We start from the raw sequence: 27,363 nt of genomic DNA, 5'->3' as shown, positions 1-27,363 counted from the left end.
AATCACGCATGCAGACCAGTATTTATTTATGCTGCAGTTTGATTCTCTGATATTTCTTGCTTTCTCCCCTTTCTTCTGTCTCTGACCTCCTGCATCTCTTACATCTCCCTAGCGGGTCAGGTTGCCGAAGTCAAAATTCCTCAGTGCAAGACACTTAAAATCCTCCTTTTCACCCCTCTAAACAAATCTTGCTTTGATTTATTTTCCAGGCATCAATTTTATTATTATAAAAGACCAATAAAAGGCCCTCTAATACAGTATATCAACTGTTAAATACATTATTTATATGAAAGAAAAAAAACCCTAAAGCAATTTTCCTTCTTAAACTCATAGCCCACGTATTAGATGAAATGTATTAATAACACTTCATAGGGTAGGGGAAAAAAATCATGGTTTAATTGCAACAGTGTAGCATAAACACTTCAGTAGTCGATCCCATGATATTGTCGCGATGTCTAAACTAAACTTGAGTTCTCCACAGATAACACAAACAGACGCTAAATTCCCTAAATGATTGGCATTCAGAAGGTTTATACAAAGGCGGTCAGTTGTTTAATCTTTAAGGTGTCAGGACACGGTGAGACAAACACGCGTACATCAGTAAGTACAGAGAAATGTTATGCTACATTTTGGACAGTACAGAACTGAAAGTGCTTCACATCTACAGGATAAGAAATGGCTTCATCTCCTCATCCCTAAATGATGAGAGCAAAGAAATAACCTTTTAATAGGTTAAATAAACAGTGCCCCATTTATCCATGCTTATATAAAGTTTCCAACAATACAGAAGGTCCATGGTGAAATTTACAGTCTATATACAGTATAACAAATTGTCAAAGAAAAAGGTTCAGATATTCCTTGGCTCCCAAAAGCCTGAAGCTCACTCTCCACACTAGAGACAAAAGATACCTACAATATTAGGTGGGCTTTTCCTTCTTTTTTAATTTTTATTTTTGTAAAAATTAGTCATCCCAATCCACCTTGAATCAAATCAGTCCCTAAATCCTGGTTGTATTTAACAACTGCTTAATCCCAGTGTTTAAGGCATGTTCATTAGATGTCAGTATAGGGGTACTGTCAGAAATTGTAATATTCACAGGTACTAAGAGCCAGCAAATTTACACAGCGGTGCTACTCTTTACAATATAGTGTAAAACAAATTGTTATGATGGAAGTTGTTCCTGAGTTAAAACTTGCTAAATACCGCTAAGATCCATGTTTTCCTTTTGTATTTCTTCCTCTGGAATGTCCTTTCACATATGCTCAATTGAAAATTAAAATTCACTCCGAAAACAGCCTGGATGTCAGAAAGTAAAAATGTTAGCGAAATTCTATTGGCATTCCCAAATCTAAATTTAGCCAAGATGCTATGAATTTGCAGGGTTTAGTATCGCTTAGCTTTTAGCAAGAGTATTTTCTAAATATCAAGATAATCATAAATGTCAGGCCACATATTTGTGCAACTGCTAACAACAGGAAAAGAATTTGGTATCACGAATTATCAGAAAGTTCTGTGAATAGATGTAACTCTGATACTGCAGATATTTTTAGTGTTCTTATCCAGCTTGCTCCTTTAAAGATATTTTTAAACTGTAAGAACAGAAATTAAAATACCTACGGACATATTCAGCTTTTTACACTGGACAACTAATTGTCTATTCAGATTCTTAAGTATCTATTCTCACAGAATTGTTTGTGTAATCATTGTCATTCTTCCCTATTTAAAAAAGCTGTTCTTGGCTGACAAAAGTGGCCAGCTTTAAAAATAGATCTTTCATTCAATTCAAAATGTGCATGACAATTCCTACCACCCTAATCATCCCGGCTCCAACTCATTAAAGTTTGTATAAACATTTGCTCAAGTCTGAGCACTTGATTTAATAGGATTTAAATCAGGATGACAGAAGGTGCGACCCAGCCTGTGCTGTTATACCTGCATTTCTGACTGCCAGCTGAAGAAAAACCCCTCAGAAAATTGCACTGTCTGGCATCTGATGCAAAGTTTGCTGAAGACACTGAAACACAAAAATGAGCTTTAATGGGATTAGTGTTCTAAGTGCTCCAACTGAAGCTCAGCACTCGCAGTGACGCAGCATCTCCTATTTTAAATACAAGGAAGGATTGCAGTAATTGCACCTATCAGACTAGGGAATAAACGTTCATTTATGTATTTTCGAATCTGCCAGCAGTGCAAGTCATGAATCACAATATGATTTAAAAAACCAAAATCTTATTTCCAGATTTGTTTCCATTTAAATCCCAGCAGGACAGAAACCAGCAACACGTTGAGAAAACAGGGTGGGAAAGGAATGACTCTGCTTCCACAGCCTGGGAATTCCAAACAGAGTCTTACATAGTGGTACAAAAACAAAGCTCTGGATGAAGTTTGGCCTAGCCCACGTGTCTTATGAACACAGGTTAGTTAAAATGTAATTGTTGTGACCACAAAATATAAATAGCAACAATTTATTCACAAAATTCTGGATTAGATTGGGTTTCTTTTGCTTTAACAAATGGTGCGATCCATGAATCAGCCAGCTGTATGTTTAAGCACGACAATAGAAAAAGTAGTACATAAACACCTAAAAATCACAGTCATAAAAAGCAGGCAAGTACATCAGTCTTTTGGTGGCCAAAGCACAAGAGATTAGTCTGCCAAACAAGTGAACGTGAATGTAGATCATGGGCATTAGCATTGTTAAAAATTGTTTCTACTGCCAATAAAGAGTTTTCTGTGTTTTAATACTGTTCTTAAAGAATTGTAAACTGTTTAAAAAGGTATGCACAGACATAAATAACAGTAAAGGACTTAAATACAGTGGTCAATAGGAAAAATGGTTTTAAATTTGCATGTGTGATGAGCGGGTAATTTGGAACAAATCCATAATTATCCAGAAAGAAGTCTGACCTTTCTTATGTAAGACAGTACTGCCGTCATTTCTAACACTTGTGACCATTATAATAACAAGAGAAAAAAAAAAATAACATCGGCCCTGATACATCAATCACATATGCATTCAAAATTACAGATATTTACAAGAAAAATACATATTCAATTAAAAAGCCACTGAAAAACATGGACTTTTAGTCAGGTGCTGCACTTTCTGCAAAATGAGGTAATTTAGATGCAAACAAATTAAGTTTAGTAGAGTTCAGGATCCACGGTCTCCACACTTTAAGTACAGATTGCTTCAGTAAATGGCTTGACTTTTCTGTATGTTCAGAGCAAGAAATCACTAGATCCAGTTAAGTCCTGTTTTTTGTAGTGCTCTTGATGCAACACTGACTAATGTCAGAAGGCTTCCCAGCTCAGTTTTACAACTGGTCTTTCCATAGAAAGAAAAAGGAGAAAAAAAAAGGTTATAAGTTGGTTTCATCCCAAGATGGATCATTCATGTTCTTTAGAACTTTTCTAACAAGCTTCTCCAAGTCCTTGCGAGCTCTTTGTTCTTCTTCTAAGGATTTCTTCATCTTTTTGTTATCCTGTTTAACAGAGACACAAATATTACTGATTTTGTTGTTGGGGGGGGTTGTGTGTTTTGGTTATTTTTTTAAACAGATCATTTCTGATCACACACACACTGTCAATTACAAAATCTGAAGTCTCTTCTCAGTAAGACTGTTACTAGCTGCTCAAAAGCAAGTTACAAACAGTTACTCCACACAATGCAACAAAACCCATCAAATGGAAAATGAGCTATTTCCTATTTATACCTAGAGGTCCTTTATAATGCAAGTGCTTGTAACAGATGGCCAATAATCTCAAATTCTTCTGCTGAAATCTGATCAATGAACAGGAGAATGTATTTGTTGTTAATGGAGAAGGGAAATGGAGCAATAAGTAGGTTAAATATCCCCTCTAAGAGCCTCCTGTGATTGCAACTAGTTTCACAATCTCAGGAAAGCTGCTTAAAACTTAATGCAAATTAACTTGCTTCATTAGGAAAGTAAATAGTCAAAAGAAGTATCTTGAAAACCATTGTGTTCTCTGGAAAGTGCTTTGTGACTAAATATTAAACCAGACAGATGACTACCAACAGGAGTCTGAATTTCAAGGAACACCACCACTTTGTATGGACAATTATGAGTCAGTTCTCTATATTTAGCACCATCAGGCAATACTGAAATACCATGAATGATAGGACCATAAGGATTTCACTGACCAAACCAGGGTAATGCCCACACTGTTTAATCCAGTACAGGCCAAGGCAACACTGGAAACAGTGGGGAAGCAACTGGAAGACAAGAGAACGTTGTATGACAGTCCCAAGACAGCAAGTCTAGGGGTGTTAAACACAGGTCTGCAATCCAAGGGTCCCACCAGACTCTCACAGGCTGTCACTTACAGACATTTCTAGAAACAGGATGGGATCAAGAGCTGCCATCTCCTTAACTCCATTGCTTCCTCACATCTGTAGAGAAACTCAGAAATTTCATTCTTTCCTTTCAGGTACAGACTTAATTTCTTCTCCTTTTCATTTATTCCTCTATCACCTGCCAATTCAGGACTGTATTATTCAAGTTTAGCACCTGTGGAGCAACAGCCATGGGTAACCTATGGAAGCTGCTACGGGAGCGATCCCACTTTGCGTGGTAAGTCCCACCATCAGGCATTCTGGTGTCTACACCCACCAGTGCAGCGTGTGGTCCCAGAGAGCCTTCATCCATAAAGCCCTCAGTCACTTGGGACCTTCCCAGCTCAGAAAATCAGTTCTGCCACTTCTCGAGCTGGCAGCATCACAGCAGCAGACCAATAAATGTTTGTACGCTGAGACTCATGATATACAAAAAATGACCTTTAATAGGTCTTGGCTTTGAAAATGTGATATTCTTAAAAGACCATCTACTTGGAAAGGCGTATGAAAAGAGGGCTGTTCTTTGAAGCTCAGGAGAAGGTGCCTTTTTTGGGTTTTTTTAGGGTCACACTGAGATCTGCAGGACCTCAGTGAGGCAGCATGTTTACCTTTTGTGTAAAAGCAGCCAGGCCACAGGAATACTAGTGGGTTATTATTGCCGCTTGTATTAAGTAAACTGTGTTTTAAATAAGATCGTCAAATTTGCATCAAACGTGGGGTGCATGTGCTTCACATGTTGAAAACAGCAGAATTTAAGTATTTAAGACATCAACTGTCCTATTTCAAGGAACATGTACAACATCCTTACAAATACTGGGCACACTGACAGATGGGCAGAGAATTCTGATTCACATTTAAAGCCCAAAACCTAAAGTAATTTGAATGCAAATCCGTTTTACATTAACACAGGAGATATTATCCAGCTTCCTGAGTCAGAACTGTTAAGGCCAGTTAGCAAATTCGCACACTGGAGAGTGAGGATAATCCAACGCTTTTCCATCTCCACACTAAGCAATGACTACGTGCAGCAGCAGTAACATGTTTTGAACAGGCCATGTCCTGACAAGATATTCTTAAACACCTCATTTTGGATATTTAAAACAAGCTTAAATCAGCTGCAACTTCCACAGCAGCAACGCAGGTGAAATCTTGCACAATTTCCCCATGTGACAAACCAGCACCCTAAGCTAAGCTGAAGCCCTCATAAAAAAAAAGCCACGTGACAGACACTGAAAAGGACTCTCATCCCTGGAAATGAGAGGTTTTAAGAAGTTATTCTAAGTTCAGGTTACTGAAAGAGTGTCAATAAAGGCCTAAATAGATCCAGACATTTATACTAGTAAAATTATACATCCTAGAGCAAATACTATTTCACAGTTTCTATAAGCTTATTTTGCTGGTGATACAGCAGAACTGAATTTGCTTAATGCTTTCAACATTTCACGAGTTGCAACATTCAAAAAGAAATCAACCACAGCTTAGCATGTCACTTCAGAGAGAGGATATTTAACACTATTCTCAAAGGCTGGTGCTCCAAGGACTGATGACAACCACAAAAGAGGGTGCTTTTTGTCAAATCAGTATGTTTTATTCTTAGAAGTCAATCTAGTTCAAAATTCAAGTTCAAGCCTGTCAAAGTGAATCAACTTACAAGCCCTATTTTTTTTTACAATAAGCCTTGCATCTTTCCATTCTCCATGTTGCTATAAATGTAGCAAGTTACCAACCTGTCTCAACTCCTGTACTTCATCCTTTAACGCATATACTGTGTCAACAAGGCTTCTAAAATAAAGAAAAATATGATCCGTTACATCAGTTTGCAGAAATACGTGTCTAAATCTATTATTAGACAAAACTGTTACATGAAATGCATTTAAAAAAACCCCAAGCCCCACAGCTAACAGCTAATTTCAACTTGTGTTAAAAAAATTGTCTCTTATCCAGATTCATATTCAGTAAGGCAAGGACCTGTTACCAGTTTCTATCACAGGATACACCTCTCAAGCACATACAGACCTATACCAGTTTCTATATTACAGTTGCGTAACAGAACTGTATTTCATTTCCAACACACACTTTACAAAAAAACACAAAACAGAACGACACCACACACTAACTAGAAAGATGATGCCAATTTAATACTGGAAACCTACAGCACTTGGAAAAAATACTGGCAAGGAAGCAATAAGCTGCATGGCATATATAAAGAAACCAGGCTATTAGCATTCAAGTGAAGGCCAGCTGCACTTGAAGGACTGGCAGCACACTCCAAACAGCTCTGTTCCCCACTACACTCACTACTATTAACGGGAGACGGGAGAAGGAAGAAGAGTGCAAAGTTTACTGGCTTAATCTGTCATTCATTAAATGTTTTCTTACTTCTCTTCTATAACAGTCTGACCATTACTTTTAGTTTCTTCTACAATAATTTTTTCTTCTTCTGGAAGCAGGACTTGAGGAGCGGATTCTTTACGGGAACCTGTTGTAAAAATAAATTACAAAGTGAGCAATTAACAGATACTGCTGGGGCATCTTAAAGATTATTATTTAATTCATTACATGATACACTTGCATGACCAAGGTATATCACCTTCCATTTCCCCCTTCCCTCCACACACACGTTACTGACACATTTTTTACATCTGAAACCACAGCCTTACAACAACAACAAAAAATCATCTGACATTCCTATCTTGCTGCTGACGTAACTCCTGTGTCGTCTATGGGGATGCTACACCATTCCATGAACAATGCACCGGTCAACCATCAGTAAAAGCTCTACAAATTCACCACAGCTGACTCAGAAAGGGATAGATGTCTTTAAGTAACAGTGATTTAAGCCTCAAGGACAGATTCTGATCTCACACTGACACAAATCCAAGAAAAAATTCCACTCTAAACCAATTATTCCATCAGGAAGGAGCAGAATAGTGGTATCAAATGACACTGCGATAGAAGAAAAAAAAATTAAAACCCCTCTCCCTTTAAACACTATAAACAACATAACTGTGTGCACACACATATACATACAGTTGCAGACAGCCTTTTAGTCCTATAATAGATTTCTAACAAATGAAATACATACATCGAATGTAATGTTTTAAAAAGCACTTAACAGTATGACAATAAAAATTCAAAACATTCCAACATCTTCAAAACATTCTGCACCATCATTACAATTTATAAGATCAAGATATACATATAGATTCTAAAAAAGTAGCTCTGAAAGAAAAAAACTATAGCTCAGAGATGTGCATCCATTCATACATAATGTATGTATTCTGGAAATGTTATTTAATTAGGCTGCAACAAATTACAAGCATTTTTTTTTTAAAAGTCTGTGAATAAATTGCTGTCTAAGCGTTTGTTCAGAATTCAAACCCAGCAGGTAAGGCATTAAAGTTCTTGCATATTTTAACCTAGACATCAGTTTTAACAAACAAGGTGCAGTGCCTACCAATTCATTGCAATGAACTTTTATTAGCCAGGAATGTCTAATGTTTGAACTCAACTGGGTACCACAGAGTGCGTGACGTCAGGAGAAATCAGTTAGCTCTTGCTGAACAGCTGCTTTGTGATAACAGTGCTTCTCTTCTATGGTTCATGATAAAATACATAATTTAAACACACAAAAAAATTAAAGAAATCAAGCTCAGAAAAATAATTACTTCCTTAACAGCTGTGGTATTGAGTTCTGAACAATGAGTTTGTAGGGACTGTAGTTTGGCAGCACATGTTCAGCTATTTAAACTATTTTAGCAAACAATGACAAACATCTTGTAATGAAGAAAACAGTTTCCTTACGCTGACAGTAAAGATCTAATGTATCAGTATGTGATGGCCAAAAGTTTTTGGAATAAAGATAACTGCAGATTTGAGAACAGAATCTTGTCCTTGAAAGCTGTAAGTTCTTCATCTTACAGAGTGAAGAAATTTTTTAAGGGTTAATGCTCTTCCACTCCCACCTATTTTCCAGGGAAGGAACAACCTATAAAACAAGCACATCCACACTCTGTATGAAGCTCAAGGACATTTCCCTGTTTGCGCTGTCAGTCTTTAATTGTAAAAAGTTCGTCTTATGTGTAGTTCAGTTAATTAGTTACTGCTCTGCTTTATTAGCTCAGGAAGTAACACAGAACACCGAGCTAAATATTATTTCAGGAATTAGTTGGCAGCAGCTGCCAGATCACTGCATTTTGGGTCTCTGTACCCATGCTGAGCAACTCAGCCCAGCACACGCTGTGACTCCCAGCATATTACATTTATCTCTATATAGAGCTGCATCCAATTGTCTTTGCATGGTCAGAGTAATGTGAGTCCTCGCAAAGCAGAAATAGCATGGAGTAGACAGCTTTAAATAAAAAAATGTCCCGGCTGTACAGTTATATACACACATGCATATAAGACAGATGTCTACGCCAACATAGCTTGATGCACGTACAGCATAGCACAGTAAACAATACTACTGAGACACAGAATGCAGTTTCATTAAAAACAAAAATGTTCACCAACATAACACACAGAAGGAGACCACACAGTACACATCCACGATGCAAAAGTGTTGCTGTGAACACCAACCTTCCTGTGCAACAAAACACATTAACTACCGTGGGATTCAGGACATCACAAGTTTCACCCTCGCCTTCATTGCTCCGATACCCTCGGTCATGCAACTTTTTTATTTGCATCTCAGAACACGTGCTGCTCTTGTGGTTTGTACTTACACACACACAAAAAAACAACAACAAAAAAGAAACCCTACTTTTTCCTTTATCTTGGTTTGCTTTTTGTGAGTTTCGGTGCTTTTTTTTTTCCTTTGTTGTGGAGGTTTGTTTTTTTCCTAAACTCCACAAGCACTTGTTAAGCCTCTAAGGTACGAAAACTCAGCACATTTACCCTTCAGCAAAGGACCCTATCATCAAATGAGTATGTGCACAGTAACATCAGACTAGATAAGTCAAATTCTAAAGGCAAAACAAAGCTACATCACTGTGCTTCTTTTCTGCACCATTTATGCCAGAAGCTTTTTTTAATTAAGATACATTTTTCTGGCAATTATACATCTAGAAGAAACTTCAAGCAGAATCACCTCATTACTGGCACTCAGCAATATTCCCTATACTGCACCTTGTGCCTCCACCAGGTCCTCCAAGTCTACTCTTTATGTAACCATTTCTTTCCAGAAGTTTACAAGCTACAGCTTTAGGACATGAACAGCGGGTTTTGTGGGTATTTCAGCTAAAAGGACAGTCCAGGAAGTTGCTGCAAGTTTGGTAAACCTAAGCGCCTCTTTGAGACATATTCAACATATTTTCATGAAGTAGTGTAGAAAAATCAAAAGCTACTTCGGTTTGCAGTATCTGCCACTCCTCAATCCTAAACGTGTAAGTTTCATACTGAATTTTATTAAGAGACATACTCAGTCTCATTCGGAGTCAAACAAGCAGAAAGACAATGTTTAAATTGACTTCCAGCAGCTCTGGCCCTAAATCACCTCGAGACAATATAAAGTACTAATTAAAACAACAACAACAACCTGGAACACCCCCTACCAAAAGCTTTATAAATCACAGTTTTGTTTTCTTGTCCTTTTTTTGGGGTATTCAGGGAAGCAGGTGGATGGGAGAAGAAAATATGTTTGGCAAAGCCACGCATTTATTCAAGATTAGTGTACAAATGTTAAGGTTGAGGAAGATGCTATAACCCTTTAATGGGGAACTCCTAAATTCATGGAAGAATGAAATACTCCAGTGTTTAGAAATCGGTTGTGTAACTGAAGAAAAGCCCAAACAACTGATCACTGAGATCAGAATTCAACTAAGTTTCCATCAATTAAATGCTGTCAAAAAAATACAGGTATCTGTTCAATATCAGTATCTCCCAGACCTAGAGTGGTGAATGGAGCATTACAATGTTTTTTGCCAATACCATAACCTAAACTATAGGTTTAGCAAATTCAGCCTGCAGAGCAAAGCAAATAATAACAAAGCCCAGATGGCATTCAGTTCAGGGCTAGAGAGCTTAGACAGGGGGATACAATTCAGATGGCTTTTCACTTTAACCAGATACTATGTCCCCGCCAACATTCAAAGACCTTGCTTGTCCAGGAGCTGTTCAAGCCAAGAGTAAAATGGAGGTGGGTATTCACATCTACTACTTAAAATTAGCTAACCTCGGGGCCTCGGTTAAATGCCAGCTCCCCCCAGTCAGTCAAGAACAGGGTTCCTTCCTTCAGCTGGGCATCTGGAGGAGAAGACTCAACCTAGGTACTTCCCCATAGTTACACTCTACAAAGACTTTGCCTTCTTCCAGTGACTGTGAGGGTCCTAATTTAAGCCATGGAAGTTAGACCCGTGGTGATGGTGGTTAATTTTTTTCATACCTTTATTGGGTGATTAGGAGAGGTAAGGAGTGGAACGAGGCACAATAAAGCTCAAAAATTAGAAACGGTACTTGTAAGTATACAAGTCTGGTTTTCACCAACTTTCCTAGGCTCTCTCCACAAGCTAAGAAGCTCTTCAAAATTATTTGCTTGAGTTTCAAGGACAGAAGTCTGACTTGCCACTGCGAAACAAGTACATGCATACACAACTGTTTAGATCTACCATTAACCACCAGTATGTACAGATGTGTAAAATTTCCTGGAGAAGCAAACATCAGACAGAAAATAAGAATTACTTGTCATTTAAAATGATCAGTGTTTCATTGCATCAGTTGTATTAAATATGTGAAAGTGGATGAGGAGACCTCCCAAATCAACCTTCTCTTTCTCAGTGAATCTTTGATGAGATCCTAGTATGAAGAACCTTAAAGACCGTACCCTCAGACTCTGCGTGTGTTGAGATTAAAGCATTGAAAAAAACCAAATCCTTCATGCTACAGATCTGCCAAAATCAAAAGGGAGCCCTTTACTATCTTCTACTGATAAAGACAAATCAGAATCCAAACATCAGGCCCACCTTAAGTTCACTGTATAAAATACACCTTTTTTTTTTCAAATTCTTGGGAGTAACAAAAAAAAAGTTTTGGCATAAAGTGGGTTGTTTTGTTTGTTTTTAACTAATAGTGATACACAAATAGAAAAGGAACCCCACATGACTCAGATCACAGATCTACACAGCTTACAGCAAAATGTTTTGACAAGTAAAATGAAAATAATTAAAGTGGACTGAAATACACACAACTCTATATGTCTGAAAGACAGATACACCATCTGCAGAAGTGGGATATTTCTAAGACAGCATTTAAAAAGAGCTGTCCCACTAAACTTATACTTCACTAACCAATACAAAAACTTGCACCGAGAGCTGTAGGGCTAAAACTAGAGTTGCTACAACCAAAGCAGAAAACATTATGACCTTTCAACAAAAGCAGGCAATTCATTTATTCTGATGTAAAAATTTCAGTATGTATATCAGGTTATCATTTTATTTAAATTCACTCCTATACAAGCACCTTTTAAGTAGAAACACTAAAGATAACTCTTGCTTTAAAGAGAAAAATGTTGTAATATTAAACTTTGAAAAATATATAAGGTTATAGAAACCAATATCACATTAATAAAATTGCTCTCTGGAACAGGACCTGCAGAAGTAGGTTTTAGATTGTTCCAACAACGCAGCCAATGCTTTTATGGAGAACACACCAGTTCAAAAAGGAAAAAGAAGAAAATAATATCAATTAAGGGAGAAGGCGGCAACAGAAAAACATTCTATAGATGGTGACATCTCTGAATAGTTATTTTTTAAAAAGACAATACAGAAGGATACACACTTCACATTACATTGAACTTCCTGTAGTTGTCAACTACACTGAACAAAGGTCAAAAAAGCTTTAACTTCAGCATTTTATTCCTCCGGGAAAAAGGGAGGGAGAGAAAGGAAGCATAGGGGGAAGAGGGAATTAAGTGTTAACTCTGAAATTATGCGGTCCTTTCCCCCGTGTAATAATTAAATATTAAAGTCACAGTCTAGCAAATGCAAAATTTATTTCAACTGTACATAACAGATGTCCTTTTTATATAAAACGAAACACTTAATTGATATATGCAACCACAAACAATATGCATACTGTACAGTACAATGCAACATTCAGATATACATCCATTTCGTATTTTCAAAAGGCAGTCACCTACCAAAGATGGCTTCTCCCATTCACAAATGAAGTGCACAATATATATTTTTTTCTATGTTTTACGTCACTATATACACATTACTGTGTTTTGGCAAGATTATGCAAAACACCCAATTAATATTGGTTTGTTTCAATTTATGGCAATTACTAATATATGGAAACACTGCATAAGCCATGTGAAGAGGGGACGACAATGGCTTGAACCTACCTTCTAATTCAGATTCTCCATCCTTCCGGTGTGTTTGTAACTGTATACATGTAATTTACAGAATTGCATAAACATAAGGTACTAGTGTTACCATGACTAAAGTTCCACAAAAATAGAAACACTGAACCTTTGGACTGAATACCACCATTTCCACATTTGCCTTTTTTTGTTTGTTTGGTTTTGTTAAGTATGTTGCATTAATACTCCTGATCAGTTCACAGTAGCTTATGGCCTGTAACACTGAAGACATGGAATGACTTTGAATGTACATTGATGTTAACATGAGACACTAGTTAATGACTTAAATGCTACAGTAATCAATGGTGGTAAACTGTCAAAGCTTTGGTGCATAGAAAGTCAATAAAGTCTTCAGATCTGGATAACAAAACGTTCTGTGCGATAAGGAAAGTTCAAGTGCAACAACTGTATTTCAAACTCATATTTACACTATACAACATGAAACAGACATAAAGGAATTATTATTTATCCAATGCAGAAAACATTATTCAACAAGAACACCACAGCTTAATAAACAGGAAAAAACAACAAAAAAAAACCAAAAACAAAACAAAAAACCCCAACAATCCATACTTCCCATTTGTTAAAAAAAACCCCAAAACTGACTGAAAGGAATAGGGGAGTGAAGTGGGTTACAAATGTGCTGTGGAATGGTATGGAGCACATGTAATTATCTCATTTCTCTAAGCAACACTCCTCCACTTTGAAAAATGTTCAACACATACACAAGTTCCTGGTCATTGTGTTAATAGATGACTAGCAGTAAAATGTACGCCCGAAAACCCTCCTCAGTGAGCACCGCTGCTTTGCGTAGTCACATTTTCGAATTGCCAGCAACAGTGAGAGAGGATAAAGCGGGTGATCAAACAAGACTGAATGCAAATCTGCAGATATGAACCGCTTTGAAATAGCTTCTCCACGCTGACCACCTTCTGGAATCATACACGTGTAGTGACTACTAACTTTCTGATCATGTAACCTGCAGAAAGGTATTGATTATTTTTTAAACACTGTGATCAAGATCCCAGTTGGCAGTTAATTGCATCATAATTATTCTGAACTCGTTCACAGAGTAATACCCAAACACTGGATAACATGCTTACTTGAAAAGGGGTAAGGGAATTGCATCTAGGCACCCTGGTGAAAATCAGAACCATTTCTGTCCTCCTATGACGTTTTCTAAATCTTTCTTAGCATTAGGGAAAAGCATGTCAGTTTTGTTTGATGCCAATTACGTTATCCACAAGACAGAACAGACGCGCTTCACCCCAGCGGTGCCCCAGGTGCAGGTTGGAGCTGTGCACAGCGTGTCACAGTTCTCTGAAAAGCCAACGCGGCTGCAAGGGAAAAGCTGCTGCTGAAAACAAATCTGCTCGTGAGAGAAGTTACAAGACACAATAAAATCCATCACGGACATGCTCCAAACAGTACAACCCAAAAGCCAAGCATTCTATTATTCAGAACTTCAGACAAGCCAACGTGATCGCAGTTGTACCTAGAGTTTCAGATGCTGAACACTCCAGCCTCCATCAGGGGAACCATTTTCATCTCGTCTTTTCAAGAAGAATGGTCAATTGAGAGTTGTCAGCTGTGTATTTTAACAGGCAAGTAAACATCTAGACCCTTGCTTTCTGCCACACTACTGCATACAGTACAGTGACAGTATGACCGTAGGTAACATGAGATTATCAAAACACTGCATGTGATGAGCATGGGCGGCCAGGATTTCATGACAACTGCCAGACTGGGGTGGCGGGGGAGCAGTGCGATCCTTCATATAAACATCAAAGCAATGAGGAAAAGACAGCAGTATAAAACCAGAAATTTCTGTGGATTAGCAAATGCTCTTCCAAACAAACGGGCCAGATCCGTGAATATCTGAATGATTTCAGAGCTCTTGTACTGTGTATTTTTAAGCTGCATCTTCCTTACTCTACCAGCTTTGTATTTTGTTAGTAACATGTAGAAAAATACAACCACTACTGCTAAGGTATTTCCATATTGCTGGCACTTGGCTCACAAACCGGTATGGTTTCAGTACAAAATACAAAAACGTGCTGTATCAAAAAAAAAGGACCTGTTACTACACTGATCAAGTAAAAAGAAAAAAAAAACCAAACCATTCAGAGCTACAAAGTAATATCTGTCAGTTAAAAAAAACCCCTCAAGAAATATAATCCTTAACAGGATATACTCTTTTTAGAATGACTTTTTTGTTGTACATGTATTGAATTGGCAATAGAGCCTTCCACCAGGTATAACTGAAGTTTCAGAAGCTCCCTCAGAAGTTGTTAAAATACCACATTAAAGAGACAAGGAACAGCAAGAAAACATCTAAGAAAAGCAGGCTGTGATACAACAAGCATTTGTTAAGAAAAAGCTCAGAAGTGCATTAGTTCTGGTGAGAGATATATGAGCAACAGCTCTTACGAGATGTAGACCCCATTCTGTAACTATGGGCTGTCCATATACTGTCATAGTCAGAGTCTTCTGAGAGGTCTGAAGGCTCCAAACGAGAAAGACTACTGCGACGACCCAAGGAGTCTAGACTTGATTGGTCATCATCAGCCAAGACGTGATTATGCATCAGGTCAGTGCCTTGCCATGCTAAGGATGTATAGGTGAAATGAAATGGTGGATGTGGATAGGCAGAGGTGGGATGAGGAGGAGAACGTAAGGAATAGCCACAACCAAACACATGAAATAAAAGCAAAAAGGTGATGGGAAGAGAAGGAAAAGAGAAAATATTGTTAAAAAGGCACCAAAGTTTTTTTCTTTTTTCTTTTTTTTTTTTTTAGTTTGTTTGGGGTTTAAGTATAAATTACACTCAGCATGTAATAACGTTTGAACTGTTACAACACAATTTTTGAAGTGGTTTTTAAGCTTCTAAGCAGCCTCAGTTGAGAATTTTGAATAACCAAAATCTTGTTTGAAAGTAGATTTTTTTTTCGGAAGAGGGAGTTAGGTTCTTTTGAAATATGGAGTCAGTTCTGGTCTGGGGGGATTTGACTGGGGCCAGAGCAATAAACACAGTAAGCCAGCGTGATCCAGTGCTGATGGGAAAAGCAGCAGCTCCTTCCCCACCACACATCTGAACCTCGATCCCTTCCTTCCCTTGCAATGACACAGGCATTTGTACGGCCGCTTGGTGAACCAGGTCAGAGAACACTTTCAGATGAAAACTAACCCTGCAAAAGATTATTTTTCAAGCAGGTAATTTCTCCACCAGCTCACAACACAGCCCCAAAAGTGTCTGTGGCACCACTGGAAAGAGGAAAATGCAGGGGAAAAAGCAAAGGTTCTCATGCAGAGCAGGGCTGCTGACTTCCTAAATCAGCAGCAACAATTTGCACCCACTCAGGGAGACTGTCAAGCTACAGCTTTTCTGTGTCTGCACTCATTATTTGCTTAACCATGTGGTAAATTAAGACATTGAAAAACAGGGCCAAGGGCCTAACAACAACACAGTCTGGTCCACTCCAGCCTCTCACAGGCCTCTTCTACATGCATCTATCTAAATCTGTCTTCCCCAATTAAATACTTTAAAATGTCTAAGGTAGTGGGTCAAACATAGCTAAGGACTGAATGTATCAATATCCCAGGACTGAAACCATGTGGGTGGCCATGCTATGAGCCACCATACACACGGTTTGCAAAAGATTTTAAGCCTTCATTTGGAGCAGAAATGCAAAATCAACTCAGTATATAAGAAGCAGAAGAAAGCAAAACTGTTCTTTTATTTGCATTCATCTCCTCAAATTAACCCCCACATCTTCCTCATCCAAAAAAAAAAAAACAAAAAAAAACAAAAAAAGGGGGAAAAAAGTTGCTCTGCTACCTTCTAATGCCACTCCCTGCCAGTCTGCACCAGTGCCATAGCCCTGCTGAACTGACACTGCCAAAAGCAGCACCCCTTGGGCTTTGGGTTCAGGTGCAGGTAGGAGAATTGCCAAATGAGTACTGTGAGGGACAGGCAGAATATTAACACAGAGTTAAGAAAGGAGCATGTAAAAAAAGGGGTGTACTTCAGGGATGGTGGGGAACTCTTTCATTCTATTGTTCTACACTGACTACTGCTCCCACGGAAGCAATTCCAGCATGATTTTTCTCCCCGACTGCCCAGTTCCATATCCAGTCTACAAATGGATCTTCTGAAACCTGAAGTCTTAGATGACAATGCCACTATTTCCAAACAGAGCAGCTGCATACCTAATCAGTAAAAAAATATGTTTCTCGCTGCAATTAAGAGCAAATAAAAGCTGCTGACTTCTGATGTATGCAATGATACCCACAGCACTATGTATATTTTTTAAATATACATAGAAAAGGAAATATAGGCAAAAAAGCAAAAAAAAAAATCCATTTTATATCTGCACACACACACTACTGTGCAAGTGCAAATGTTTTCCCAACCATTTCTTGTCACATTATGCTTGCAAGTAATCAACAGATTGCAGTCGAGGCACTTAAACAGCAATCATCTCATCTAATTTTGTTTGGAACAACAGTATATCTTCAGAATTTTGAACAAATTAATTTCCTTTTATCCAATTAAATACACTACTGTTATGACTGTAGGGCTATAAAATAGATTAATATTATTTAAAATATATGTAATAGTGGCTAATTTATAAAATTGATAGTATTATCACCTTGGAGACGTAAAGTTCATCAAGACAAAAAATAAAATGAAGTTTTTGCTGTTTCTACAGTCTAATACAAGGGCTTCATTCCCATTTCGAAGTACATACAACTACAAAGTAGTTGGGTTTTTTTCAAGGTGATAATAGTAAGTAAAGACATATTAGAAAAATCCATAAACCAATGTGAACCAAAAGTTCACAACTGCATTTTGAGACTTCTCAACTGTCAGCACTGAATTGCTTTTTGCTTGGAAGCAAAACAGGCACAGGCACTGTGGGTAGTAGTAACAGTGATTAATGCTGCAAATTTAAACAGCTTAAGTGAACAAGGAGTAAGTTATAATGTCCACTCTTCTAGTTCCTGACAACAGCAAAACCAGACAAGTACGTCAGGACCATTAATTATACTGTGTTCCAAGGATCGAAGAACAGTGCAAAACTGTGCAAAGTGGAACAAAGGCAACAAACAGCATTTTCTCCTTCCTCGTGTAAATGTAACACATGCTGGTGGACTCCCCTGCTTTGTGCAATGTTTTACTTACAAGACAGAGGGAACTCCACATGGCAACCTTGATTTGGATTAAATGAAGTAGGACCCCAGAAGCACGTTACAGGTTTGCAATAAGCTAGGTATTGATCTGAGAAGCTAAAAATGGCTTTAAACAACACACAGACCTGAGAACAATTTCTCCTGGAATTATGAGATAGGATGAAAATTTGTAATTAATACTAAAAGCAACTAGTGGCAATAAAAGAAGTTTTTATAGGTCTAGGTTACTTTTTCATAGCAAAAATCTTTGTTGGACAGAACAAGACACATAAACTCCTCCAAAATTAAGACTTTTTCTTCATTCATCCTCACTACTTACCAGCTTCTTGAACTTTATCAAAAAGCAGAGTGATCAACTGTCATATTCAGTTCAGTCACCTCTCCTTTATCAGGGAAGGTTTTGTGCAATTTTAAACCATGAGAAGTAGTTACTGTTGTTTTGGTGTTTTGTTTTGGTTTTGGTTTGGTTTTTGGTTTTGTTTTGTTTGTTTTGTTGTTGTTTAGGGGGTGGGGTTTTTTTTGTTGTGTTTTTGGTTGGTTGGTTTTGTTTTTGTTTTTTTTTAAATACTGAAAGAATTGTTGTCTCTAATCAGGGACCTTGATGTCCAATTCTTAAACACTCAGCACTGATATTAAGCCAGAAGCACGTTATTACTTCTTCCTGGTCCAACTTGCTACTTGCAAAGGCCTGAGAACCTCTCATTTTTTTGTGTTTTAGTTAGCCACATCAGTATTTTCTAACTTACTTGAATTTAGTGTTTGACGTGTTTTGGCACTTGTGCAATATGCTTCAATGACTTTAAGAATTTGAGCATCTTCTTCTAAAGCAGCTGTACCTAGAATCAATGGGAAAAACAGAATTTTAAACATGATGTTTCTTAACACAGAAAAGCCTTTGTAAATCACTACGTTTCAATGGAGACCAAAGTTCAGTCTAACAAAAAAATGATCTTAATCATCCCATCTCCCCGGTTCTAAACCAAACCGCCATTAAGCCTAAAAAAAACCCCGTATACCCTAGTTATTACATACATAGTATTTCATTATTTAATCAAAGAAATCAAGGAACAGAATATTAATTCACAGAAATCCTGAAAACTTTTAGATTTTGTATATGTATCACATTTAACCCTTTTAACAGCACAGTATTGAAAGTTAAACTCAGAATTAATAATAAATACATCAGTAAAATTTTAGTCCAGTGTGCAGTAGGGAGAGATGTCACTATCATGTAAGTGTATCTGTGAAAAGTGGACTAATTAAACTTCTTGGATTTTATAGTAGACACAGCACCACTGGAAAAAAAAATCTAACTATTCAAGCTTAACATTTTCAAGGTAGAGCGCCACAGTAAATGTTCCCCTTAGGCAGTTCAGTAGAAATGCCGTCAAATTGTTCACTTGCAACAGAGTGATATTCCAGTCAAACTGAACTCTAGAGGTACCTCTCCCATTAATTTAGATAGAACCAGGAGGCCATATGTAAAGCTACACAATTTGTTGTTTTAAAAGCATTTTTCTCTGCAAACCTTGAAGAAAAAAAACAGTCTCTAAGATCTTCTGCTTCATGAATCTGAGCTGCCTTCAACATAAAAAGGTAGTAGTATTGTCTGTCAGCCAATGCATCCTGTTAGTTTTTGTGGTTTGTTATCACCAGAACAAAGCCAACTGTCCAAACATTTGTCAGGATCAGCTGACAAGCTCACTGTTGAAGAAATTCTCTTGACCCAATACATTCTCGTCACAGTTTAAGAGATTCAGGTACTCCAAAGTACAGGCTATTTCTCTTTCAAGTTAGGAAAAATAACTGGATTTCAATGTGGCTAGAATGCAGCACTGTATTATTACAGTAGCAGGACAAATATTTAACTTCTGAAATTAGTATCCTGAGAATACTCAGTTGAAATACCTTCCTTATTTTGGTTTGTCTGTTATAATGCTACTTTGACATAACAGTTCTCAAAAACATAGCCCATAAATCCCCATTCCAGAGAAGTCAAATAATAAACCCAAAACTTGTTTATCAATAAGCTTTAAGTTCAATAGAAGTTCCTCAGTGGAAAACTTTTACAGGTCCACAAGATGGAAAAGGTTGAAGGAGCACTAGCACATAACAAAAGCTTCTACTTACTGACACAAGAGGGAACAAAATAAAGAGATATATACCAAGAATCAGTATTTCTGTTAAGTAACACACTTTGACTTACAGCCACCAAAAACCCCATTTATTAAGAGCTCTCTCCTACATACAAAATCCTGAAAAGTGTTAATTTAAGAGGAGTAAACTAATGAACCTGAAAGCTATAAGAGCCCCTCCTTCCCAAAATACGAAGTCACCTCTTCTCACTAGGTTTTCTTTAACAATTTCTAAATCTGCAAGTTGACAGCTTTACCGCTGTCATTACGACTACTGAATCTCCATCGTCCAAAATCTGAAATGATACGGTATTGCAGTACTTCCATTTTTCCTGAACATACACCTTCCTGTAAGGAGACAGAACATCATGGATGTGCAAGGGGATATTTCAGTTCAAGAACTCAGGACTGCTTTGCCATACAAAATACACAGCACACTCAGAAGAACCTCTACCTTAGACAAACCAAGAGTGCCCTGAGGAAAAGCTTTTTCTCTCCAACCCTACATGAACCAGTAAGAGACAATGCTCATGATAACACACTTCACACATTGAACACTCAAGGCACAGTCTCTATCTTAAAAAGCCCATGAGCAAAAGACAGAAACAGAAACTGCAAAATTTGCAGTAAAATAATCTGGCCTTCATATTAAATACCCTGTCTTTTACCAAGTAAGTGGATTATTCATTCAAAGTTATAAGGAAGAATTAGCGTGACAATGACAACTAAATGAATATTGTGTTTGCTTGATAACACTAATATTCCCCCCATCCCACATTACCCCAACATCCAGATTTTGACCCTTGTGCTTTTTATACATTAATCAATCACAGTTCAGTGCTGTTCTTCAGACTTCAAGCAATCTACAGCTCTGCAATTTATCTGGACACAGCCACTAGCAAGTAACCTTATTTCTAGATTAGAGCAGACTGACTGGTGGCTATGGAAGCAACTAGTCTTAGAAGCAGCAGCACTACCCAGCTTTCCAACGCCCAGCTCAGCTGAAGCTCCTACCAGGATCAATTTAAGAACACAGCCACTAAGCAGATATTCTCTTAAAATTGTTTTTTACAGTATTAAAAGACAGATTTACCTTACTGAACTTTACATGGCTCTATAGTCAACTTCACTTCCCTGTCTAGCATAGGACCTTCAGAAAAAATCATCCACTGGAGTCAACAGCAAGACTCTAGAAAGCAACTAATACCATCACGACATAAGCACCCAATATGAATAAAACCATCCTCTGCAGATACGTCCCCCCGACTCCCCTGACAGGATAGAGGAAACCAGATGACTGGGTTACACCATACATTTAACGTTCACAGAATTGAAACTGATGTTGATTCCAGCCTTTATATTATGCAGACATTCGTGATGTCTCTCTTACTTTTTCTCAGTGCAAACTCTTCATCTGATGGCTTCCGTTCTGGCTTGCGTTTGGGAAGCAGCTTTTTCATGGTTTTAGGGCTTTTACTGAGATCCTGTGTGGGGAAAATAAAGAGAGTAGAGCTTCTCTACAATATTTCAAAAGTTCAACCTCTGAGATGTATACAGTTACTAACTAGAAATCTTTTTTACAGCACCAAAATTCAGTTTACTAATATTTGTTGGCACATCCGATTTGCCCGAACTGGCCGATTTTCTCTGTACCATTCCTTTGAGTATACACAAAGTCAGATATTTTATCTGTTCTACTAACAGAAATATACAGAAAAGTTGCTGCAAAAGCATGCAGGCTGTTTGGGAGCTAGAGCGAAGGGAAGAGGCAGGCACATCTTAACACAGGTCTTTTTTCCGTAACTTTTGAAGGGACAACCCATTTCACTTGTGTACTCAGAAGCAGTTAAAAAAGGACCTAACAAGGACGCTTGGCAAGTGGTATACTCTTCAAAGCCAGAATCTGTAAATATTTAGGTCTGTTCTTACAAAGCTCTACAGCAAAAACGAAAAAAAATACAGCAACAAATACAGCATTTCTGCTCAAAACGTGGTCATGCTAATTCACAGGAACAATGCTAGGTTACAGGAACAGAAGGAATATACTGGTCTACCCCTTACCTTAAGGATATAAGACATCCTCTATAAAAATACAGAACAAGAAAGTAAAAAGGTGAATGAGCGGGACTGACCAAAGAAGATGAAGATAGGTTTTGAACATTATGGTATGCTAAACATTGGAGAATTTAGTGTCCTACACATGAAAGGCATTTAACTTAAATTACAAAATGACCATAGGGTACAGTCAAACAGAACCTTTTGTAGCAACTGAGCCTAAATACTAACCTTCCAATTGCAAATCGGCTATCACTTTTTCCCTGTTGTCTAGGGGATTTATAGAAGAAAATGAAAAAAAGAGACACCACACACAGCCACCACAAAAAAAACCCCAACTCAGCCAGGCCACACTGAGGCACAGTTTTTAGGCTACAGTTTCTAAGAACCTGCAATGTACATGCGTGAAATAAAATCTTTCTGTCAATGTCTCACGCATACAGAATAAAATATTCTTAGGCGCAACTGCATGACTCTTTCTGGGCCTTGTTGCTTCACACTAAATCAATATCATGAGCACGTATGACAAAGATACGGGAAACAGGAGATATCACGAAGCCACGGAGCATTCAATATTCTCCTCCTTGCACACACGCAGACTTCCAACGCAAATCTAACATTTTCTTACTATTTACAAAACCACGTAAAATGAAGAGGCAGAACCAAATTAACCTACCATCACACGTGTTTAAAACCATATGTTATTTATCTTGGAACAGATTCCCGTTTAATACCATACGCTAATTAAAAACTACAATGGCATCTTAAAATCTAAGCTTTTACTTTTTTTTGCTAATAGTAACATTAGCCATCAGATTCTTTTGAGTACAAAAATATTATGTATCTTTGACAGTAACCTTTTTTTTTTTAAATATGCTATTGTTACCTAGTAACAGTGGTAAATACCAAATCCAAGAGTCAATTATACCGCCACAGCTGTTTAGAATCATTTGCTGCAGCACTTTGAAGCACCCTTACCCTAGATACTTTGCAATGTGCTTAGCAAATAACTCACTTTGCAATAAGCGTAGATGAACAACATAACAAACGAATTGCTAGTTTGAAAAAAATAATAATAATGAAAAAAGTTTTATTTATTAACTGTATAAAGAGTGGAAATAAGTGGAAGCACTTGGGGGAGGCAGTTCCTTCTGAGCTGCAAGACTAAATCCCTGCATGAAATAACGAGCATACACTAGTCTATTACTACTGGTTCAGCATTGGCTGTTAAATCATCTTTATATAAAAATACGCACAAAGCTGTAAAACGGTGGTGTGTGAAAAAGAAAGTTAAACTCCCCATTATAGGCCTGCTACAGAGTCACATTTCTTGCCTGCAGCCTCTCACCTCTTTATAGCAAAGAGCTGCCGAAGGCCGTAATGGGGGCGCAGGCCGTAAGCAGCTCAGACTCCAAGGCTTGGGGGTTTTCGGAGGTTCCAGAGGTCCCCAGTTTATCGTGGTGTGTGGAGTCCCATGATGCGACGGATGAGGGAGAGTATGGTACGCAGGAGTCAGCGGTATCGGCTTGCTGTCTGAATGCTTGCTGGAGGGTGTTACTGGATGGGAAGGAAGCTGTCAAAAGACACAAAGGTGACAGGAGTTATTATAGTAATAAAAACAAAATATCATCAAGGATTGGTGAAATAATCTTGCTTGCCAGCTAGTGCTTCTGTTTATTACAGCTGGCCTTTGAAAATTTCGACACTAAATTATTATTTTGAAAAATGGAGCTTAAAGGAATTTTTTAATTATCTACCACAGACAAGCAAACACTAAAGGAGGAACAGCTATGAGCAGCCCTGCTCCCACTTCTCTCACAGCTAAGGACAGAGCTAAATTTAGATCCGTTCGCATCTAACAACTCAAGTGTAGAACCCAAAAGAAGGTACTTAAGGCAATTTTTTCTCCACAGCCTGCCAAATACATACATAAACTATGGTGACATATTACTTGGTCAAAATAGAAAACGTAATGATAATTAGTTTTCTTTTTACACTGTTAAACTGTTATAAGAAGACGTAAGCATTTTATTCTTTGTTCACACAACTAAAATTCAGAATCATCTTTCAACCCACTAAACTGAAGTCATAACATTCAGTTCTTGTTACTAATGGCTTTAAGAATGCTTTACATAGTGGTATATTTGCCAGATAACCTAATTCTGCATATGCTGCTTATTTGCTTCAATCCAGAAGTTATTCCTTACTGTGTGAGATGGCACAGAGTGAGGTTTAATCGTGGGATTCCCGACAGTTGTGACTTTGGTTTGCTTCTGCAGGTGATCCACCCATTCATGTAAATCTTGTTGGTTGTTACAAGACACTAGTATCCTTTCAATCATATTTCCTAGGTGACAGAAAACAGGAGATGTAAGAAACCACAGAAAAACAATTTAGTCAATCTGACATGATTATAAAGACATTAATTTCCTAAACCATTATATCCCCCTAAGTATTGAGCAAAAATTTTAACCTGTATTTTCAGTACAACAGCATCTCACTTTTCCAGATTATAATAACAGATGTTTCCTCCATGTATTTGTTCCTGTGCCAAGCACAGGAGTTCCACCTTTTTTCCCCACCTCTAATAATGAAACACGACCTTTAATGATAAGAAATAGATGTAAGAGATGGGCTGATCTAGCAGCCTTATGGTTCTCCATGTTCCCAAGAAAAGCAATCATATAGCCTAAAATGCCATTCTGGAGTCTATAAGCTACAATGTAAAAAGTTATAAAATCTTTCAGGAAAAAAAAAAAGTATAAGGTTGGTCTGAATCTAATACTAAAGCTCAGACAAATGTCACTCGGGAAAACAATCTTAACTAAAAATTACTTTAATTTCTGCAGTTAACTCCATTTTAACCCATCACATTCCTCATGTGAAACCAGCTTTATAGATATAATCTCAGAAAAAAAATGCACCATTGACAGCGTTTCCTCCTCTGCCTCACAGCACTGACGTGTGACACTGCCTGCTGCTTGAGAGGGTCAAAAATTAGTTCACTTAAATGCAACTTGCTTGCTGGCAGAATTGATCCAAGAAACAAATGAAGATATGAAGTTTCACTGTGTGGACCCTGCTCCCACTGTCCTTTAAATCCCCCATGGAAATAAGGTACAAGCTGGAACAAATGACTTAACAGAAATTACCCAAAGTGAGCACAACTGTAACCATCATTAGCAGATATGCTAAAGGTCTCAGGAAAGAAGTGGACTATTTCTAAAAGAAATCTCTTGCTTAAAGCCTTTCCAGAGTCTCTAGAATTTCTCTTCAAGTGAGCAGCATACTTGGAACTGCTTCATTATAAAGGATCTTCTCCAAGGCTACTGTCTCCATTCATTAAAATACAGAAATACAGGGGAGAATCCCACACAAGGACCATTTGTTAACTGCCTAAGACAAGCAGTAAAAAGCAGCTTTCCAGCCAGAGCCTGGTCACCCTCACAATGAAAAAGTTTTTCCATCTGTTCAGATATAGCATTCAATGTTCAAAATGGCATATCCTCGAGAAAGTAGTAAACATAGAAATATTTATGGTCAATACCTGATATTTCAAATGCATTTTTATGGTTTTCACTGTCTTCTAGCTTTGTGATAGTCATTCCTGTCGTTGGCAGTTTTCCCTAAATTAAAAAGAAGGCAAAAAAAGAGCAGTAACACTGAAGTTAAATACAAAATACACAAATATATTACCAAGTAAAGAATATACACATTCAAAACACTGAACAAAAACATAAACACATGCAAACTGATAGGCCTTTTTCAAAAAAAGAAAAGCTACACAAACACCTCATAATGGAAGTTTTTAATATGCCAAACTTTTGCAAATGACACCTGTGACTATGCAAGCTATGAAATCCATACAAACGTTAACAGGAGTCGGTAATCATTGCCACAGGTTCTTGGAACGGAGACCTTCAGGGTCATCCATATTACATGATTAGAGGCAATGGTGACTCATCTTTAAGCACATTTGTTTGCAAACTGTTTGATTAGCTCTCAAAATAAGGTTTGTGGTGCAAGCAGATTTAGAAAAGAAGATTTCACTAAACAAACGCATCAGTTACTTTGTGACGATTTATGTCTTTAAAAACCCCGCAACTAAATTCACTCACAGAAATATTTGGGGAAAGAAAGCAAAAGACGTAAAGCCACTTTTGAATTTGTAAAGTTTCAGAAGAACATATTAATTTTGAACAAGATAACCCCTCATTTTAAACCCAGTCAAGCTGGAAAAAAATGTCACTTTAGGCTAACTCTCTGAACCTTTAGAAACACAGAAAAATAAGTAAGACTGAATACTGTCAGGATGAAAGGGTTTACCAAAAACACAACTTTAATAATAAAGTTCTTTAAGACAGATACTGTATTCTCCTGCACAGATACACTATTCAGCACACACTGGCAAAAGCACAAATACTATGTACTGTGGAATTTTGGCTCCAATGGAGAGGGAAAAAAAAACCCTACAACTTTTTTTTTCTTTCCTAATGACTGCAGAATAGACAAAGGTTTCTTAGAAGCTTGGAAACTAAAAATATCGGAAAGCTGATATTCTGTATGCACAGAACATGCTCAAGCCCAAGATGCCAAAGAGAAAAGACAAGTTTTCTTGCAACAGCCTCCCCGCTGAAGGAAACATGGTGGTGTTGTGTGCTACAAGACAGCCTAAAACTGTCTCTTCTGGTTTCCTGTGTTTGCTGGTTCGTGAAGAACACAACATACAGCCGCGATGAAAGAGAGGTGCGAGGACTGCTAACAGAGGTGAAGAGGGAATACGGGGATACCCCAAGCAAAAGACTGGTGACAGAAAACAAAGAACACCTGAGCCACATGCAGAGGAAAAAGTACCAAGTCAGCGTAACACAGAGAAAATGGAACTGAACTCATGAATCATTTATATTCCCTTGCTTTCAACAAAACTGTGAAGCCATTTTGTATGGCTTGTGCACCTCGTGGCTTCGGTTTACCACTGCTCAAAGTTCCTCCAATGAGCTCATGCGGCAGATACCAGCACTATAAACCAGAACATCTGAAGGCTGCTGATAAATGGAATATTCAGGAAGACAGGGAGGATGTACTGTGGGGTGCTGCCAGCAGTTGCATCGTTTCCCTGGGAATGACTGAGGGAGCTGCATCATCTTCTGTGCCTATCCAACCCACTTCTGAGACAAGAACCCCAGAAGACGAGGTGGCCCACTTTAAACAATACAGACAGACACAAACAGTGATGAAATTATTTTGCCTGGCTATGAATCATTAA

At 37.8% G+C, this 27,363-nt stretch overlaps 1 protein-coding gene across 8 annotated transcripts in view; it reads right to left on the bottom strand.

Moving 5' to 3' along the window:
* Positions 1-374: 374 nt before the first annotated feature.
* Positions 375-27,363, bottom strand: part of ARHGEF7 (Rho guanine nucleotide exchange factor 7) — a 130,914-nt gene continuing 103,925 nt past the window's right edge. For 3 of the 8 annotated variants that reach the window (XM_065058706.1, XM_065058726.1, XM_065058762.1), the window contains 9 exons: positions 25,645-25,723; positions 24,305-24,444; positions 23,446-23,670; positions 21,433-21,526; positions 18,654-18,743; positions 15,145-15,321; positions 6,735-6,834; positions 6,083-6,137; positions 2,453-3,483 (listed from right to left, as the gene is read on the bottom strand). In XM_065058706.1, coding sequence (XP_064914778.1) covers positions 3,361-3,483; positions 6,083-6,137; positions 6,735-6,834; positions 15,145-15,321; positions 18,654-18,743; positions 21,433-21,526; positions 23,446-23,670; positions 24,305-24,444; positions 25,645-25,723 — 1,083 coding nt within the window. In that variant the 3' untranslated portion in view covers positions 2,453-3,360. Of the gene's footprint in view, positions 3,484-6,082; positions 6,138-6,734; positions 6,835-12,323; positions 13,694-15,144; positions 15,322-18,653; positions 18,744-21,432; positions 21,527-23,445; positions 23,671-24,304; positions 24,445-25,644; positions 25,724-27,363 lie in introns of those variants that run through there. The other 5 variants (XM_065058717.1, XM_065058752.1, XM_065058741.1 and 2 more) reach the window with 3 other exon arrangements.

This window comes from Columba livia, chromosome 1 (genome assembly GCF_036013475.1).
Source record: "Columba livia isolate bColLiv1 breed racing homer chromosome 1, bColLiv1.pat.W.v2, whole genome shotgun sequence".
Lineage (NCBI taxonomy): Eukaryota > Metazoa > Chordata > Aves > Columbiformes > Columbidae > Columba > Columba livia.
Note: the sequence above shows the minus strand (reverse complement) of the source record. Positions and strands in the feature narration are given on the sequence as shown.